The sequence below is a fragment of the Larimichthys crocea genome, chromosome XVII (assembly GCF_000972845.2).
Source record: "Larimichthys crocea isolate SSNF chromosome XVII, L_crocea_2.0, whole genome shotgun sequence".
Classification (NCBI taxonomy): domain Eukaryota; kingdom Metazoa; phylum Chordata; class Actinopteri; family Sciaenidae; genus Larimichthys; species Larimichthys crocea.
Window position 1 is genome coordinate 19,272,797 of NC_040027.1, and position 20,679 is coordinate 19,293,475.

At 38.9% G+C, this 20,679-nt stretch overlaps 4 protein-coding genes across 4 annotated transcripts; 3 read left to right on the forward strand and 1 right to left on the reverse strand.

The window, feature by feature from the left end:
• The first annotated feature begins 2,538 nt into the window (after nt 1-2,538).
• On the forward strand, nt 2,539-4,620 carry LOC104923645 (fumarate hydratase, mitochondrial). Its single transcript, XM_010736804.3, has one exon. The coding sequence runs from the start codon at nt 2,610-2,612 to the stop codon at nt 4,107-4,109; it is 1,500 nt and encodes a 499-aa protein (XP_010735106.3). The 5' UTR covers nt 2,539-2,609; the 3' UTR covers nt 4,110-4,620.
• A 133-nt stretch (nt 4,621-4,753) lies between these two features.
• On the reverse strand, nt 4,754-8,123 carry fam32a (family with sequence similarity 32 member A). Its single transcript, XM_010736803.3, has 4 exons — nt 7,974-8,123; nt 5,981-6,131; nt 5,179-5,232; nt 4,754-4,972 (listed from the first exon to the last, which is right to left on the reverse strand). The coding sequence occupies exons 1-4, from the start codon at nt 8,045-8,047 to the stop codon at nt 4,904-4,906; spliced, it is 348 nt and encodes a 115-aa protein (XP_010735105.1). The 5' UTR covers nt 8,048-8,123; the 3' UTR covers nt 4,754-4,903.
• Nucleotides 8,124-9,373: 1,250 nt separating this feature from the next.
• LOC113747974 (39S ribosomal protein L54, mitochondrial-like) lies at nt 9,374-12,031 on the forward strand. The gene is made up of 3 exons (XM_027290183.1): nt 9,374-9,568; nt 11,155-11,311; nt 11,725-12,031. Exons 1-3 carry the CDS (start codon nt 9,418-9,420, stop codon nt 11,855-11,857), a joined length of 441 nt encoding a protein of 146 aa, XP_027145984.1. The 5' UTR covers nt 9,374-9,417; the 3' UTR covers nt 11,858-12,031.
• Nucleotides 12,032-13,524: 1,493 nt separating this feature from the next.
• On the forward strand, nt 13,525-20,232 carry malt2 (MALT paracaspase 2). The gene is made up of 16 exons (XM_027290182.1): nt 13,525-13,660; nt 14,664-14,830; nt 15,355-15,485; nt 15,557-15,701; nt 15,807-15,994; nt 16,210-16,306; nt 16,543-16,593; nt 16,835-16,927; nt 17,037-17,240; nt 17,384-17,561; nt 17,644-17,718; nt 17,833-17,960; nt 18,566-18,715; nt 18,836-18,993; nt 19,160-19,297; nt 19,556-20,232. The coding sequence occupies exons 1-16, from the start codon at nt 13,587-13,589 to the stop codon at nt 19,997-19,999; spliced, it is 2,421 nt and encodes an 806-aa protein (XP_027145983.1). The 5' UTR covers nt 13,525-13,586; the 3' UTR covers nt 20,000-20,232.
• Nucleotides 20,233-20,679: the final 447 nt, after the last annotated feature.

The window sequence follows — 20,679 nt, forward strand, 5'->3', positions numbered from 1 at the left end:
GGGGGGGGGGGGGGGGGGAGGAAACTTGACTTGAATAAATGATGTTGCTATGACAACGCTTCATGCAAATGACCGAGCCTGACGGAGATGGGCATAAAACGAGGAACCGAAATGAGAAGCAAATCATCCGTGGAACAAAATCATGTAAGACTGGAAGACCGACGTGGTGACAAATGGATGAGACAACTCATTTCATGTAAATAGGGAAAAGTGAAGGTCACTGGTTCTCCTTTTGTTTTTCTTTCTTTCTTTCTTTCTGAACACCGCTCTCTAAAGTCGGTGAGTCCAAACTTTTTTTTTTTTTAACGGCGCATTACGGTAAGTGTCGATGGCGGAAGCAGTGTCGGTGATGTTTTGTCGTTTCATTTTCTACCTTGGCTGTTACCTGATTTGTTTCCTCGATAAGGATAATATTCTCCGCCGTGTGTGTGTGTGTGTGTGTGTGTGCACGCGTGTGTGTTTACAGTTACACGCGGATTTTCCTCTCTGCAGGTGACCCGCGGGAAAACCCGAACTAATGTTTACAACCTGTAGTTTCGTGTAGGCGACTCAGCCCACTTGTTGTATTTGTCTTGTTTGTCGAGGAAAAAAAAAAAAGTTTCGACGTTTCACCTTAGTGTCCCCCCCTCTGTGTGTGTTTGTCAGTGGGTGACACACGCTGAAGAAGATGGAGGATGCGTGGAAAATGAGTGTCGGTACTCTGAATGAACAAGTCCTGAACAAACTGGCGAAGATGTTAGACAATTCAAGCTGCGGGTGGAGGCAGCTGGCCAAAGCCGTGTCCGAGCAACCGAGATTAAGCTGCAGGTGAGACATTGAACGCATCACACACACACTTTTTCATGACCAAGACAACTTATTTGAACATTTACACTGCACCCTCTATCAACAAGAGTTTCTATCATGTATGATAACATGTCTTGTCCTTCCATTTCTTTGCATGTGTTAATTTATTATCTAATTTTAATGCATATTTATCTAATTATCTTATTATCTATCAGATATAATAAAGTATCCTATCTATCTATCTATCTATCTATCTATCTATCTATCTATCTATCTATCTTATCTTATTATCTAATTTTAAAGCATATTTACTGTGTTACCCTGCTGCTACTGGATGCCTAAATTTCCCTCATGATCAATAAAGCATTAGATATAGTAGTAGTAGATATAATAAAGTATCTATCTATCTATCTATCTATCTATCTATCTATCTATCTATCTATAAAAGTAGAAACTACAGTATATATTCAATATAAACACCCTAGATTAAAAATAATAAATAATGGACAAATAGTTTAATAATATAATTAGATTAGATTAGATTAGATTAGATTAGATTGTACTTTATTTATTCCACAACGGGGAAATTCACTCGCCACAGCAGCAAAAGGTGTGTAATATACAGAGAAATAAAATGGGCAAACACAATGAACAGACAGAGGTATCCTTCAACCTGTACAATAAACAAACAACAAACAAGTGTACAGACATGCAAAACGAGTACAACTAATAACTAATTCTATTCAGTTCAATTCAGTTTTATTTATATACCTCCAGACCATAACAACAGTTATCTCATGACACTTTCCATATAGAGTACGTCTAGACTAGACCATACTCTTTATAATATTATTTACAGAGACGCAACAATTCATACCAGGAGCAAGCACTTGGCAAACACCGACCAGCCACTTTATGAGGTACACTTGTACAATCCAAAGTGATCCAACACAACAACTCTGCTATAAATTCTACTTTTATGAAGCTTTGAATCGTCCACTTTAACCCTACTGCAAACTACAACCAATAGTAAACATAATAGTTAAATTAATACGTCTCTGACACTCTCAACAAAAAAATGTAAAAGTAGAATTTATGGCAGAGTTGCTGTATTGGATCACATTGTATCTAATCCATTTTGACATGTATCTAATGAAATTACTGGTCAGTGTTTATTGCATCTTACTTGCTAAATACTTAATTAAATGGACAAACTGTTCCCCAGTATCAAGCATTAATTTTTGGTAAAATGAATGTTTGATACTGGGGTAAAATTAATTGAGCGGGCTGCACAGCAGCTTCCTGTCATGTTCCACATCACACAAACATTGTACATTATGCAGTTAACTAGAGAACTAAGACAGTAAAGATGCTTTCAGATATTACTGACTTATTTTTTATTATTTTGTTTGTAACAACTTTATTTATTTCGGTTTGTACAATAGAAACTAAGGCATTGCAGATGACTGTAAACAGCTTTGTGCCTATTCACAAAATAGAGGTGTCAAAAATCTTTATTTGTTTAAAAGTTTGCCTGTTGCATGAATTAAAATGTAAACATTTAAATTACGTAAATTCAGACTTTTATTCTGAAAAGTAATGTCTCCTTCGTTGTCATACCGGAAATAGAACTGTGAGAAGCTTCACTGATCCGGATGAGACCGTCTGACCGTTTCCATTCGATACGACGACCTCGCCGGAAGTCCCGCCTCTGATGCCTCGCCATTGGCTGGCGTGTGACCAGTTTCCTATTCACCCAATAACAGGTTACAATGTGGAAGTCTGCGTTGACCTCCCCCCGGATTCACCTCTAATGCGAAGCCATGTTTCGGTCTTTGAGAGCCGTCCCGCAGTTTAACTGCAAACTCCTGACTTTGCAGAGACTCAGCGTCAACTCCAAACTCCCCATCTGCACGTCCAACATGGCCGGATCGGAGTACAGGCTGGAGCGGGACACGTTTGGTGAGCTCAAGGTCCCAGCTGACAAGTACTACGGCGCCCAGACTGTCAGATCCACCATGAACTTCAAGATTGGGGGACCAAGTGAGAGAATGCCGATCCAAGTCATCAAGGCCTTCGGCATCCTGAAGAGAGCTGCCGCTGAAGTTAACAAGGACTACGGCCTCGACCCAAAGATCGCAGATGCAATCGTGCAGGCTGCAGATGAGGTATCAGCTGGTAAACTGGACGATCATTTCCCTCTGGTGGTGTGGCAGACTGGATCTGGTACTCAGAGCAACATGAACGTCAATGAGGTGATCAGCAACAGAGCTATTGAGATCATGGGAGGCAAACTAGGCTCCAAAGATCCAGTCCACCCCAATGATCATGTCAACAAGAGCCAGAGCTCCAATGACACCTTCCCCACTGCCATGCACATTGCTGCCGCCACAGAAGTCCACCAGGTCCTGCTGCCAGGTCTGCAGACTCTGCACGACGCTCTGGCTGCCAAGTCTGAAGAGTTCAAAGACATCATCAAGATCGGACGCACACACACTCAGGATGCTGTCCCCCTCTCGCTGGGTCAGGAGTTTGGCGGTTATGTCCAGCAGGTGAAGTACAGCATTGAGAGAGTGAAGGCCGCCATGCCCAGGGTGTACGAGCTGGCAGCTGGAGGCACCGCAGTAGGCACAGGACTCAACACCCGCATTGGTTTTGCTGAGAAAGTAGCTTCCACCGTCTCCTCTCTCACAGGCCTGCCCTTTGTGACGGCTCCCAACAAGTTTGAAGCTCTGGCAGCCCACGATGCTTTGGTAGAGCTGAGTGGAGCTCTCAACACGGTGGCTGTCAGCATGATGAAGATCGCCAATGATATCCGCTTCTTGGGGTCAGGACCCCGCTCTGGACTGGGAGAGCTCATCTTACCAGAGAATGAACCAGGGAGCAGTATCATGCCCGGGAAGGTGAACCCAACCCAGTGTGAGGCCATGACCATGGTCGCAGCCCAGGTAATGGGAAACCACGTCGCAGTCACCATAGGAGGCAGCAACGGACACTTTGAACTCAACGTCTTCAAGCCCATGATGATCAAGAATGTGCTGAACTCTGCTCAGCTACTGGGCCACGCGTCCGTCTCCTTCACCAACAACTGCGTGGTGGGCATCGAGGCCAACACGGAGAGGATCAACAAGCTCATGAATGAGTCTCTCATGTTGGTCACCGCGCTCAACCCACACATCGGTTATGACAAAGCGGCCACCATCGCCAAGACGGCTCACAAGAAAGGCTCCACGCTGAAGGCCGTGGCCGTGGAGCTGGGCTACCTGACCGAGGAGCAGTTTGACCAGTGGGTGAAGCCAAGTGAGATGCTGGGGCCAAAGTGAACTCTGACAGCACAAGAAACGCTACAAAACAAAGAAAAAATACCTTTTCTAGTGTGAGAGAAGAGTATTTTCAATTAAATCAAAGCAGTCGAACTGTATAAACAAAATGTTTTCTGAATCCTGAACATCTCTTAATAAACGTTTTGAGAATCCTTTGCTGTCTTTTGATGCAGCTTCCTACTCTCACCTTTACCTCTACACTTCTATGTTCATGGTGTTAAACAGTAAATCAACCTACTTGATTTGAACAGGCTCAACAATTGTTGCACCTGTTGCTCAACATCGACTGTTTTCATTATCAGTACAACTTTTTGTGGGAGTAAAATCTGTACTTGTATGCCAACCTGTTGCTTTTGGTATTTAAAGTCTTAAATACTTTTTGGTTGGTGGCTTCAGGATATTTCAGATGTTCACACAGTGCCATCCAAAATGATTCAACATGCACTGCAGTACTTTGTGTGTTCTGGTTTACAGTTTGCATCTGTGCAATTAAACTTAATTAAAGAGCAAATGTATTCTGGTTTGACTTTTTCCCTTTACACACACACACACACACTTATTTTAAAAGTTATGCAACATCAGCTGATGTGCTCTGTCATCACATCAGAACTATGAAAGCAAAGTACGACAAAACATGAGTTTACTCAAATCCTTTATTATATACATCAGGAATTACAACAACAGAATGACTACATGCCAATTGAATAAAATTTTATTGGAAAAACATAAAAGTGGAAAATAAAATGTGACACGTAAGAGTTTTGTTCAAGAAAAACTGAAAAGTTGCTCCTCTTCTACTTGGTCCAGCTGACCTTGGGGATATCGTAATGTTCTGTCAGGTTGTCCAGGTGACGGTTGAAATCCTGCAAACAAACAAGATACATAAATTTCATGTTCATCAATATAAATCATTTCAATGTGTTCTACAGACATTAATGCATGTTCCACTTACAAAAAAAACAGCATACAGACATGTCGATTACCAAATATAACTCACAAATTAATGTGCCAACTTACATTTGAATTAAGTTGGACTGAATGATGCTAGACCAGCTCTGACATGACTTACCTCCACTCTCAGTTTGTGTGTCTTTGATGCTTTGTTCAAAATCCTCTCCATTTGCTTTAGAGAGAGAGAGAAAAAAAAAAAGATGAAGCCTTTAAAATATAAAAATGTCATTTTAAACATCCACAGAAAGACATCACTAACAACCCAAATGGAAGAAAATATAAGAACTGGACTTAAACTACCCTAATGATATCAAATTAATGTCATTTCCTGCTGTTAACAGCATATTCAAACACATAATGGCTATGTGCTGTTACTCATCCCATGTTTTCAGGCAGCAGACATGTTGATCAGCTTACTGCTGAAGATAGGACACCATGTTAATGCTTTGCAATATTCACTGAACTTCGTCCTTTGAGTAAAAAAAGGGCCCATAAACTCTTGTGTAATGTGAAGTCTAATAAAATGAGACTATGAAACTTTACCTTAACTATATCGTTGAGCTAATTAACTTCATTTAAAAACCGTCTTAGGCTGGGATTGGTCTTGTGTGTTAAGATCAACACATCTGACAATCTCTCTGAAAAGGTTTAAACAGCAGTTAATAGTTTAGTGTTTCTACTGCAGTGCAGCACTGACTAACTTTTGTGAAGAAATATTCTTTTCTTACAAAAAAAAAATCCTCTGTGGGCTTTGGGTAACTGGTGCAAAATATTTTGCTTGTTGCTGGATTGTATTGCTTGGATATGGACAAGATTTATAGTAGTGATACTGACAAAGACGTCAGCGTCTAGAGATTTTTGGTTGGTTTAGTTTTTTTTTTTTGCTAAATCTGACTTCTTGGACTATAACTACAACTTACCCTCTTCTCTTGCATCTTATCAAATGCAATTTGCGCTGGTGTCCTTTTGTCAACATATGTCTTCTTGTTCACCTCCTCCTCCTCTTTCTCCTTTTGACTGCTCACGACCTGCTCCAGGCGATGCTTACTCTCTTTATCCTTCTTCTTCTTCCTGAAAAAACAAAAAGGATATGTAATGGTCACTTAAGTTAATCAGAGGCCTGTTGAGCCAACCACTCCCATAAACAGGCAAGGAAAGAGACTTGCACTCACAGCCAATTAAAAACTAAACTGGTGAATGATTTGTTTATATCGTGTATTTCAAAATGAGTTTGAGATATTATTATGTACTGCCCCAAACTGAGCCTGTATTGGAATGGTATTCAGAAAGCACTGTGCACGGTATTTAAAGCTCATATCAATGGACTGGAAGAATCTTTATCTGGGACATGTGTTAGTTATGAAACAGAGGAAGGATACAGTACAAAGCTGCTGCAGGCCCTTCTGGTGGCATGTAAAAAAAATAATAAAATAAAAATAAAAATAAAAAATATCAATCACTAGAAGGTGGCCAGAAGTCCAGTATCACCTACATTTTTGGAAATATTTAAAATGGAGAAATTGACCTGTTCTTTATGGATTCAAAAGGAGAAATTCTACCAAATTTGGAATATATGGATTGAATTCATAGAGCAGACTTTGTATGAAGTACAACTTCCCTTATGTCGATGCGAATAATAGAAATATAAGCTCCCTTGAGTCTGTTGTTGACTGTCATTTTGTTATTTATGGTAGACGGACATAATGTGGAGCAAGACAAAACTACTGTATGTGTGAGCCTCAAGCAGAAGTACTCGGATAAATATAAATATAAAGGAGGTACATGGGTACATTTTCTTTTTAAATTTCCTCCTATGGTCTGAATTACAGCTTACAAGATCAGATAGGTGTATGCGTGCATATGTACATGTATGTAAAAATTGTAAAAGTTTTTCTTTTGTGAGTGAAGTACTGTATACTGGCCTTTTCTGAATAAAACATTATGTATAAAAACATATCATTATTGATTGATTGATTGAAGTGTTTATTTCAAATATGCAAACAAAAATAAAAATTAAAAATAAAGCAAAACATATAAACATAGATTTAAACATAGAAATACATATTCGAAAAGGAGTGAGAAGAATAATAACTATAGAAATACATATTCGAAAAGGAGTGAGAAGAATAATAACTTGTAAATAATGAGTGACAATACCAAGCTTCCTTGCGATTTGTTTAGATATACCTGATTCTTATAGATAAATGACTCTGCATTACAAAACAAAATAAAACCTGTATATACACTTAATACAATAGACTCATACTCACACACATGCACGAAGAGAAACAATAAAAAAACAACAAAAAAACAAAGGAGACAATAACCTCATAACCCTTAGTGCTACCCAACACCTCCCTCATCCCTGTAGCTCTTAAAAAGTGTCTTTGTACCTCATGTTAAACTGTTTCATGTTGCTTCAACTCCATAGTCTCTCTATGTTCACAGTCTCAAAAACCCTTTCTCTTTGTCCGAATTTAAGTTAGATCAAAGTTTATCTTCCCCCTTAAATTATAACTCCCCTCATGCATAATAAATCATTCATGTATATTTATTGGTAAATTATTATTTTTAGCTTTAGCAGTATGTTTGTGTCGCACGTTGCTAACCTTAAATCGCCTAGCTGAAAGCTAACATCTGTAGCACTTCATAATGTAACAGTGTTGATGTCACATAACACCTGTGGTTTTCTACTGTACACTTTCATAATAAATGAACCCAAATATTACAACATCTTTGTTTAATCTTAGTAAACGTATCTCGTGACTGTTTTCCTATTAGCAAACAAGCTAACAATAGCTCCCCCTGAACACCAGGCGCTGTTTAATCACTTGTGAGAGTCTATTGAAGCATTGTATTGATTCAAACACATCGTCTCTCACTGAAAGAACAACAAAAGCCTTCAACACTTACTTCTTTCCAGCTGAAACGATCCCTATCCCCTTTAACTTCAGGGTACTCTTCTGCGAGGCGCTGTACTCAGACATCTTCGAGCTCTGTGTCTGTGTCTTCTTCTGGTTTGTTATTGAGGCGGATGACGCAACCTGACGCAGGCGCAGCAGTGCTGCCACCTGTCGGCTCACAGTGAAACCGACACCGTAGTTCATTTTAAAACTATAAACAACATGTATCCCTCAAACGAATTTATGATTTTAATTTGTGGTAGAAAACTGCCTGTACACTTGCTTGTTGTTTGTTTTTTTGTTTATTGTACAGGTTGAAGGATACCTCTGTCTGTCCGTTGTGTTTGCCCATTTTATTTCTCTGTATATTACACATCTTTTGCTGCTGTGGCGAGTGAATTTCCCCGTTGTGGAATAAATAAAGTACAATCTAATCTAATCTAATCTAATCTAATCTAATCTAATCTAATCTAATCTAATCTTATTATTAAACTATTTATTATTTTTAATCTATGGTGTTTATATTGAATATATACTGTAGTTTCTACTTTTATAGATAGATAGATAGATAGATAGATAGATAGATAGATAGATAGATAGATAGATAGATAGATAGATAGATAGATAGATAGATAGATAGATAGATACTTTATTTATCCCAAGCTGGGATATTGCAGAGCAGCAGCAGCATTATACACAGCGACGATAGACAACATAAGAATAAAAACATAAAGAACAAGCTCTACATAATAAAATTTTAAAATAGCAATAGTTCAAGAATATATTTGCAAAACTAATTTGACACTGTCCAAAATTTGTGGAAATCTCTCCACGACCTGATCTCGTCCAGCTCCAGAGACATGGACTTCTGGTCCTCTCAAAATATTCAAAGTATATATCCTCAAAGACAAAAGAAATGAGTTTTTACTGAATCATCTCATTATTATCACAAAATATTATATACACAAGTGTCAATATGTCGATATATCCCCCTCCCCCTCATGGCTTGCTCTTAAGAATAAAATCCTTCTGTTACAAAAATAAACTGTACACACTTATAGAAGAACTTAACCTATCCTAAACCCCTTGTATTTAATTAGTATGGATTTACTTGTTTATATAATTTCACTTCTATTGATTTAAAGTTTTATTTATTTGTTGTTCCTCTCATTCTTCATTCCTCTTTATATCTGTTATATGTTTCATGTGTGATATACACCACACCAATTATTATTTGTTTGGTTTCTCATGGAGGTGTGACTTTACTTTAAAATGTATTACTGTATTAGTACGTTTTTGACTGGGTTTGTCATTGTTCATGTAATATTTTTTGTTTAAATAAAGTTTAAAAAAGACTCGTTGTGTTGAAGTGCGTCCTCCCGTCCGCAGAGGGGCAAGGTAAATTATTTCCAAAGCGCCAAAGACGAAGCAGAAAAACGGAAGTTGGAGGAAGTATGAATGTCAAACGGAGCATGGTGGGCTTCGTAAAGATGTCAGGGTACAGCTTGTTTAGGATAGTGACAAACACAAACAACGCTACGACGCTGCTGTGCAGGACGAGCATACTGAGCAGAACACAGACCTGCGGATATGCCAAGAAAGTTGGTGAGTAAAGAGGACATGTGCATGTGTGTGCAGTTCATCTCACTGCTCTTCAGTGGGTATTAAACCTCACTCCACTGTATGTGACTGAAATAAAAATAAAAATAAATGATAGAAAATAGCCTTTGTGTTGTGGTGGAGCAAACACACGGATATAATTGTCTTATTATTTATACACTCACACTTGTCCAATCAAATGTGATCTGATACATCAGATCTGCTAATAATAGTTTTGATTGACACCATCAGAAATATATTATTTTCATGTAGTTTACAGTGGTGTTGACCTGGACTATACTGAGATGTGTCCTACTACAGCATCCACACATGGGGTCAAGCATATGTGTCGAGGTCTCTGCAGGGACAGTGTTAGATCTTAGATTGTTATGGGGACACTGAGTTATTCTCCTTGAGGTACAGAACAGCTGTATGTCTGTGTTTAGGAAAGCAGTGTTGTAGTCAAGACCACCTGAACTGAGACCAAGTCAAGACCAAGACCAGTTAGTATATACTGTACTTAGGTAGCTGACATAGCTCATATTTGCCAATTCCCAAAACTGAACTAATTTGTATTAATTTCTTTTCTTTGCTTTATAAAATACTGATTTTGAGATAATGGAGAAAGTTCAAGCGTGGTCTTGGGATTAAACCTCGACCTGTACTCTCCTGTCCTCTTTTTAGTTTTCTGTGCCATGCAGAGTTTTCTCTAGATAGATAGATAGATAGATAGATAGATAGATATACTTTATTCATCCCAAGCTGGGAAATTACAGTGCAGCAGCAGCATTACAGACAGTGACAATAGACAACATAAGAATAAAAATATAAAGTACAAACTATACATAATAAAATATCAAAATAGTAAATACAAAAAAAATTAAAAAAAAATATTGTACAAAAGTATATACAGCAAATTGGCAGTGTTAATTTGGTGCAAAGTAAGAAAGGAGAAATGTGCAGTGACTGTAAATTATGACCTGAGTTTTTAGCTGTTATTATACAGTGTAATGCAGCCACCATTCTGATCATTACTATGGTAACCGAGGTCAGAAAATGGGGCTATCTCACTCCATAGACACAGACTGGTAAATAACATCTTTAAGTGTTTCTTCCACCTTTTTCCCTGTTAAAAGGGTTTTTTGTGGGCAAGTTTTTCCTCACTCAAACCAAGGGTGTCACTCCCTGTACAGATTGTAAAGCCCTCAGAGGCAAATGTACTTTGTGACTTTGAGCTAAACAAATAAAATCTGATTTGATTTGATTTAATTTAAGTTGTTGACCACTAGAGGGTGGTCTAATATATTTCCTTGTTTGTAGACAAATGACAAATTGGCAAATACGTGTCACTGAGATGATGGCATATAGACGAGCCACAGAGGACAGCTTCTTCAGAACTGAGACATCATTATGTCACAACAAGTGTATTGATAAATCCTCCATTTCTTTGATTATTACCCTCCTGACCCTATCAACAAAAACTGAAAAATTCCACTCTCATGTACCTAATGAAATGGCCAGTTAGCGTATATCCATTCATAGACAATTAACTGATCTAAACATTATTAATATCTCTTTCTCGTTCTTTGCAGTGGCCAAAGGGAAAGGCAAAGGCATGGTGAAAGAAGAGTTTAAAGCTCCAGAGGTGTGTAAAGACCCCATCAGACTTACTTCTTATGCAGTAGGGGTCAACATCTTCAAACAAGGAGAAGACCCCCAGCTAAAGCCACCTGAGGAATATCCAGAGTGGTGAGAGCACATATTTCTTTTATTTCTAACACTTTTCTATTACTGTCTGTCATCATGATTTAGAACTAACAGAGTAAATGTCTATCTACATCTCTTACCCAAATAAAGATGGTTCCTTTATGTTCACATTTATTGCAATTATTAATAAACTAAATTAATAAACCCAAACATTTGGTGCTTGAATGGCATTCTGAGAAATGCAGGAAACTACAAACACGCCATGGGCACTACACTAATGATATATTACAGTGTAAGAATATTTCTATGGACAAAATAACAGATACATTGACGTATTTCAAAGATGTTTTTCTCTTTTCTGTGTTGTCCACATTTAAACATACGTATAGTCATAAAAGCTGATTGTGATGTGTCCTCACTGATCTGATTGTCCTCTCCTTTTATCATCCACTCAGGTTGTTCAAGTTGAATCTGGGAGAGGTTAAAAAGTTGCATGAACTGGACACGGACACCTGGGAATACTGGAAGCGTCTGAGGAAGGAAAACATGTGGCGTTTCAACAGACTACATAAAGGGAAGAAGTTTTAAGCCTTCACTGGGCTGGCAGAGGACTTCTTCCTGTATATCAGGTTGCTTCCAGCCTGTGTGGACTGAAATGGCTGACATGGTGTTTTCACCTTCCTGAATGAAAAATCATAACTCAACTCCTTGTCAGTTCCGTCAGTTATCTAAAAATCATGCAGCATATTCAGTGACCCTCTGGTGACAAGTAAATTGAAAAAAAAAAAAGCTGTACACTCATAGTTGGTTATGTTAAAAAAGGGGTAACAACGCAATGGATTCCGAAGTAAGACTAAAAAATAAACAGTCTCAATAAATAATGAACATCACAAGCTTAAAGGTCCAGGTGTACGATTTAGCTTTCACCTTTTGAGTTTTTTTCACAAATTTTACAGTCACGAGTTTCTCTTTCATTCTAGAAAGAAATTGTGACGTAACATTTCTCCTTTTTAAAGTAGCTCACCTTTTGACCTTGAAAACCGTAGTTGACAAAACAACACCGCGAGGTCCATTTGGCAGTTGTATTTGCCTACTGATGTTCATATTTCAAAGATATACAGCTATACCGATTTGTTTCATGGATGCTGTATTACATTGATTGGATTTGTACATGTTCATGTTTTTGGGTTCATATGAAGAGAAAGGCCTGCGGGTATTCCACCATCCCCAACTTTTTTTTTTTCACTTGTGTTGTTTTTGCCTTTATAAATAAATAAATATAAACATGCAAACTGCCCTGCAAAGTTTTGCCTTTTTTCTCCTACTTTTGTATAATTTTTAATCTCTATTTGTGTTCTGTTTCCTATTTCTATTAAAAAACTTTATATAGTTTTTTGTTGTATCTTAGCACAGGTTTAATTTAAAAGCAGATTTATCGAGGTAACTTAACATGTTCATCTATCTATCGGATACCCTTTATAAAGGGTTTTAAACTAAAACTTTCAGTATAGACTTTATCTGTCTGTTGTGAGCCATTGTATAGAAACACAGCGGGGGTTTCCCGGGTTGTAAATCTGATAGTATGTGATAATTTCTCTTTTTTTTGGGGGGGGGGGGGGGAGGAAAACTTGACTTGAATAAATGATGTTGCTATGACAACGCTTCATGCAAATGACCGAGCCGACGGAGATGGGCATAAACGAGGAACCGAAATGAGAAGCAAATCATCCGTGGAACAAAATCGTAAGACTGGAAGACCGACGTGGTGACAAATGGATGAGACAACTCATTTCATGTAAATAGGGAAAAGTGAAGGTCACTGGTTTCTCCTTTGTTTTTCTTTCTTTCTTTCTTTCTGAACACCGCTCTCTAAAGTCGGTGAGTCCAAACTTTTTTTTTTTAACGGCGCATTACGGTAAGTGTCGATGGCGGAAGCAGTGTCGGTGATGTTTTGTCGTTTCATTTCTACCTTGGCTGTACTGATTTGTTTCCTCGATAAGGATAATATTCTCCGCCGTGTGTGTGTGTGTGTGTGCGCGCGTGTGTGTGTTTACAGTTACACGCGGATTTTCCTCTCTGCATGGACCCGCGGGAAAACCAGACTAATGTTTACAACCTGTATTTTCGTGTAGGCGACTCAGCCCACTTGTTGTATTTGTCTTGTTTGTCGAGGAAAAAAAAAAAAGTTTCGACGTTTCACCTTAGTGCCCCCCCTCGTGTGGTGTTTGTCAGTGGTGACACACGCTGAAGAAGATGGAGGATGCGTGGAAAATGAGTGTCGGTATCTGAAGAACAAGTCCTGAACAAACTGGCGAAGATGTTAGACAATTCAAGCTGCGGGTGGAGGCAGCTGGCCAAAGCCGTGTCCGAGCAACCGAGATTAAGCTGCAGGTGAGACATTGAACGCATCACACAAACACTTTTTCATAACCAAGACAACTTATTGAACTTTTACACTGCACCCTACAACAAGAGTTTCTATCATGTATGATAACATGTCTTCCTTCCATTCTTTGCATGTGTTAATTTATTATCTAATTTAATGCATATTATCTAATTACATCATCAATCAATCAAAAATCATCAATCTATCTATCTATCTATCTATCATCTATCTATATATCTATCATCTATCTTATCTTATTACTAATTTTAAAGCATATTACGTGTTACCCTGCTGCTACTGGATGCCTAAATTTCCCTCATGATCAATAAGCATTAGATATAGTAGTAGTAGATATAAAAAGATCTATCTATCTATCTATCTATCTATTATCTATCACTTCTAGCGATCGAGCCCGAGCGAGCGAGCGAGCGAAGCTAGAAAAGTAGAAACTACAGTATATATTCAATATAAACACCCTAGATTAAAAATAATAAATAATGGATAAATAGTTTAATAATTATCTATCTATATAATAATCTATCTATCTACATCTATCTGTCTGTCTGTCTATCTATCTAATGAGGCACCCTTCCTAAAGGATTTGTAAACTGTAATAAATGTTTGATTATTAATCATTTACTAGTACTTTTATCTGTCTTTTGTGAGCTACTAAGTAGAAACACAGTTGCCTTTTTATCTGTCTTTTGTGAGCTACTAAGTAGAAACACAGTTGCCTTTCTTATTAGCATAATCAGCATACACAAAATGGACCAAATGACTTTCACTCAGAGACTACAAATGGAGAAGGGGGATAAATGCTGTGATTGTTATAACCATGTAGACTTTTACCATTTTATTTTATCTATCTTTTTTCTTATTTGTCATCCCACTGATCGTGACATGAAGCCCCAGACCTACACATCTATATTCCTACAAGTGTCTTGGTCCCTTTCTCTTTTGACTGTTATCACTCATACTTCATTACTTCATTGAACTCCCTTCCTGCAGTGAGAATGAGCTGACCGCCTGCTCACTCCAGGTGCTGAGCGCCACAGGTAGCCCAGGACGCACCCTCTTGGCTCGGCTAGCTGATCGTTCCTGCTCTCTGGAGTTCCTGCTTCACTGCCTGCGGAAGATGGACCACCATGACGCTGTGCAATGCCTCACCACCACAGGTACAGCAGAAGTTAAATATGCAAATGTGTAGTTATGTTCTCCAGGAAATAATATACCATATCAGCCCAACTGATGTGACTAGAGATGTTGTACACATATGTTTTTATAATCCCACATTAAACACAGAGTGTGCGTGTAAAAGTGTTACACATAACACATATTATGCACATTTCTAGGTTTATATCCATACTTTGGGTGTCTACTAGTAAATGTTTACATGCATCCTGTAAAACATGCTGTTTAATTTTTTTAATTTATGTCCTACAATTGGCCCAAATGCAAAGAAAAAGAAAGAAAGTTCTTTTATTTACAAAAGATTTCTTTCATTTTCTTTCTGTAAATAACAGGAAGAGATAGTGCTGCCTCTGTCAGCCAAACTATTTTCAAGGAGGGGAACATATCAACTTTCACAAGTTAGCAAGTTAGTGCCTGTTAAAAAAAACACAGCTATCCACTGCTGTGTTCTGTTTTTTCTTGTCTGTACTCTTAAGGCAGTGTGTATTTCTGTGTGTGTGTGTGGTAGTGGCAGAGCTGATTCAGATCACAGTGCAGCCACAGTCCCAGGAGGCCAAAATGGGGAGCAAGGTGGTATTGACCTGCAGAGCCACGGGTCCCCCTGGACTGAGCTACCAGTGGTTCAGAGGCAGCGAGGAGGTCAGTATTTATTCATTTTACATTATATATATATAATCAAAGGTCAGTTATAAATTGGTTATCTGTTTTAGGTTTCGACTGAGACTGGGTCTACACCAGAGCTGGTTCTGTGTCCGTTAGCCCCAGTCCACCAAGGTCACTATATCTGCAGGGTCAACCATGGAGATAACTGCATCTTCACCCAGTGGGTTGAAGTACGGTCTGTCTACTCTGCAGGTACCTCTCCTCTCCTTCCCTCTCTTTACTTTGTTTCTTTGTCATTTATTGTTTATTTATCTCATGTGATGTGATGTGATATCCTAGTAAATCTTGTCATCTCAGGCTGCAGCAGCACTCTGTTTCCAGGCTCAGTGAGCGGGCTGCGATTCACCCTTCAGCCTCAATCCCAAGCAGCGTCTGAGGGTGACACTTTGTTCCTGGAGTGTGACGCAGAGGCCAACCCTCCTGCACAGTATGAGTGGTATCACAACATGCTGCCCATGAAAGAGCAAAAGACACGTTCACTCAAGGTAAGTGTATTCATAGAGTAAATACATGTATATAACAATACAATTCAACCAAAAAGATTCAATTAAAGGTTTTACAGGGTGTGGGTTAAACTATTTTGATATATCAAACTAATGCAGGTGTCAAGTCTCCTTAATCAAAATACAGTTGATAACCAATTGTCACATTTTGTCTTATTTTGTGTAGCTGATGTTGTGTACTTTTATGTTCCCTGCAGATCCCATGTGTGACCACAGCAGACAGAGGACAGTACAAATGCAAGGTGTTCAATTTGTACCACGAGGCATGGACTGACACGGCCACAGTGACCATCGGTGAGACCGAGGCACTTTTCTTCTTTCTATATTCAGAATGTAAAATTAGAAATGAGAAAGATCAAAGAGGTCTTTGAAAGTTTAAGTTGTTTCTGAATTTTATGAATATTATTACTTTAGTTTAGTTTGTGTAAAAATAGAGGATGAAGTGTGATTTGCACCTTTATAGTGTCAATGTCATGTTTGAACTGAAGTACAGTACAGTGAATAACTTCCTCTTTTGCATTTTTATGCAGGACCTAGTTCCATCACTGACGCCTCCTGGGTAGAAGTTGACCGTGGTCTAGGTATTCTTTATGTTTTGATATTTACATTTAGGAGGGAATAGAGGAACTTTTGGTTCCTTTGTCCTTTTCTACATCATTACACTTTCATTCCTGTTTTTCTTATATGTAGGTCAGTGAAAAAATATCATGTGGGCTTATTTTGTGTGTGTCAAAGCAGCTAAATCCCCTGCCAGTAATTGAAGGTTGTATGTAAATAAACATGGGATTTTTTATTTTAATCGTTTCTTATTGATGTTGGCAGACTCAAAGGAAGTCCACAGGCTAACCAACAGACCAGGAATACATCCACTACAACAGATGGCCAATCCGCCCCCACCAGTCAAGAACTTCCATGGTGAGTTTTGCCCAAAACAAACACTGTAGTAACAATTGATAATAAAAAAAAAAACGCTGTAATTTGAAGTCAGTGGTTCTTTCATGATGCTTCATCTCTCCCTCCACAGCAACAGACAAAGTTGCTCTTCTGATTGGCAACATGAACTACCTCTATCACACTCAGCTGTGTGCTCCCATGGCCGACGTCCACGAGCTGACCAACTTTCTCAGACAAATGGACTTCAAGGTGGTTTCCCTGCTGGACCTCAACTGGCAAGAGATGCACAGCGCTGTTACAGAGTTCCTCTTGCTGCTTGACAAAGGAGTCTACGGTTGGTCTCTTTTCTATCTGGACAATATGTTAATTACTAAGCTAAATATCTAACATCAAATATGCTAAAAGAAAAAAAAAGACCAGGAATCTGAAGAGGCAGTCAGTAATTAACAGTTTTGCCCTTTGCCCTTCCCTCCACAGGCTTGCTGTACTTTGCAGGTCATGGCTACGAGAATTACGGCAACAGTTTCATGGTTCCCATCGATGCGCCAGCTTCCTACACATCAGAGCACTGCTTGTGTGTACAGCAAATACTGACCAGGATGCAGGAGAAAGAGACTGGACTTAACGTGTTCCTACTGGACATGTGTCGCAAAAGGTGCAAGTGTTTTTGAATGAATTCACGTATCGGCCTTTTATTATCTGTTGCACATATTTATACGTCTAATCTGTTTTTTTAGAAATCCAAATGATGTTATCATTGTACAACCAGAACTGATCAAGGTGACAGCAAATATAGTGTTTGGATATGCCACGTAAGTTCATGATTCTATCACATTGGTCTTAATTCACCTGCTCCGCACCTGTCTGATTTAATCCCCCTGCTTTAGGTGAAAAAGTGTCACTCATGTATAGCTTGTTTTGTTTAGATGCGTGGACGCAGAGGCATATGAAGTGAAGAAGAAGGATGTGTCAAATGGCATCTTCATCAGCTTCCTCAAACGGCGAGTTTGTGAAGATGAGAAGGTCACAGTCATGCTAGACAGAGTGGCTGAAGGTATGTGGAGTACATATGTGAAGTATGAGACCTCTGATTCAGGCTGCAATAAGATATTTATGTTAAATGGAATGTATCACTACACCTGACATTTTAATGTGTATATTTATACTGTATCTGGTCTGATTTTCTCATGATTTGTACACTGAAATGGATGCAATCATAACCTGACCAACCACTGTGGTATTTGAAATGTTTACCATTCTTGAAGTTCCTGGGCGTTCCTGGTATTGTGCATGTCAGCTTAACAGTATAACTTGCTGACACACCTAGATAAAACATTTGTATTGTTATTAGTTCCACCTGTGCTTTTCCTGTTATGACAGTCAAAATGCAACTTCCCTTTGCAAAGCATTGGTACGTGTTGCTACAACAGCAATACAATAGCTTCTTTTGATGCACAGAACTGTGGGAGAAACATTTTCTTGAAGTGTTTTTCTGTGGGTTGAACATTTTGAGCATGTTCCTGCCTCTCAGTCATGTTGCAGCATTGACGGGTGATAAAACACACCTGTTGTGACAACACTCTTTTTAGCCATACGTGCAACTCTCTAACAGCACTGATTAATGCATATTGTGTATTAAAATCTATCTGCTCTTACCAGACATGGGTCGCTGTGAGATCACACGAGGAAGGCAGGCTCTGGAGCTACGAAGTAATCTGTCTGAACGACGTTCCCTCACTGATAAGATACAGCCCTCTGAGTGTTCTACGTCCCATTCAGCCCGAAACCTGCAGTGGGCTGTTGCTCACGGTACTCGTTTCACAAAAGTTTTGGATTGCTTGCTTGTAGATCACTAGTTTAATATTGGCATTAATTAAAACACTTTTGTCTGAGATTAAAGTATACCTAATTCAATATCTTCCTTCACAGTTCTACCGCAGACCCTTTACCTGCAGTTTGACTGTGGAGTGAAGGTTCAGCTTGGGTTTGCTGCAGAGTTCTCTAACATCATGGTCATCTATACTCGGATATTAGAGAAGCCCAAAGAAATTGTTTCCTGCTGTGCTCAACTGACTGACTTCCCTGAGGTTTGTTAGCTGATATTACACAGAAAGTCTTTGTGTGTCTCGCCCGTAATGATCATCATGCTGTGATCTGGAATCCACTATACGGCACATTTTAAGCAGGAATTCATTTGTTATTGTGGATACTTGTTACATACTTCACTACGTTACATCTACGTTACTTTGGCAGGATGTGGACATTGACTTGAAGAAGAGTAACCAGGAGACGCTGGTTGAAGCCGGCAGTTTGTTATTGATCAAGGAAAATCTTCCTTCACCAGAGGTCCCTAGTCTCTACACACGCATCCGGGGCCTGCAGAGACTCAGGGTCAGACTCTTGTCATTGTTTTCATCAAAGTTCTTCTATTTCTGTCCTGGAAAAAAACTATTTAATGTGTGTGCGCCCCCTGGAGGCAAACTAGTACTGTTTGACAGTCAAATTAGGCTTACACAACCATTTTAAATATTCTTGTGAATATTTATGATGAAAAAAAATGTAATTAAGTCCACAATTAAGAGAGATGAGACTCCTTTTTTATATTTTTTATCTAAAGCTAAATAATTTTGCTGTTCACTGTCTCTATAGACGGAGCTCACTTTCACCACCTGCCTTCATTACACCTATTCCAACATGGATGAAGAAGTACAGGAAAGGAAACCAGTAACCGTTGGCAAACCACTGGTCTCAAAACTCAACCTGCATGAACCACGACCTCTTCGCACCTGCTCTGCCTCCTCATCCTTCAGCCTCGACTCCTTCAATGTTCCTGAGTGCTCTTCCTTAACCGAGGCCTTTGCCTCCGTTGATTCGGTTTCAAATACATGGCCATATTGTGTACAAACTGGCAGGGAGTCTTCCACCACTGACCCTCCAGCATCATCTAGAAGTGCCAATATACCAGAGGAGACTGACTGTCCTGAATTATGTGATGCACCGCAACCTCTTGTTGCCAGCAAAAGCTTGTCCCTCAGCCAAGTAAATGACACAAACTACAAATTTAGTGACATGTACAATTTTCATAGTCACTAAGAATGATTTAACCGTTACGCGCTGTTAAAAAAAATGAAGAGAATATGAAGCCTCTGAATTTACCGTTTTAACAAAGCTAACCAAGGAGGATTTATTTTTGTACCAACTATGCATTAAGTTTTTACAATGTTTTGCAGTTTTATATGAAATCGAGAAGTCACAATGATCATGTTCAACATGTGTTCTGTTTGTAAGAAGAAAGAAATAAAAACAACAACTCTGCAGTGGCAAAACTTTGTTTGGGTTTTTCTTGTAACCCTTTGTATCCAGTTTTCCAGGTTCCTTTGTTTCACCACTTGGAGAAAGCAGTCGTGCAGTGTCAGACTCGCAGTTTGTGACCAAAAACAATCCAGTGAGAGCTGATTGATGAATGAAGGCGATAATTTATTGCAACTTAAATAAACACATAAATAACGCATTGTTTGCATGGGTCTTTTAAATCTTGTAACTGGCAGGACCACACAGCTTCACATGCCTTCTCCCCCTGACACCACCATCCTCACCTGTAGAGGGTGCACACTCACAAAACAATGTAAATAACTGAATTCAAACAAACTTAAATGTGGCTCCTACACACCGGCCCCTTAATTGTTATTTATTTTATTATTTTTATTTTACATGAACTGTTCAACGCCTTCAGCTTTTTGTAACTTTTATTACCTCTCATGCACATTGTACAC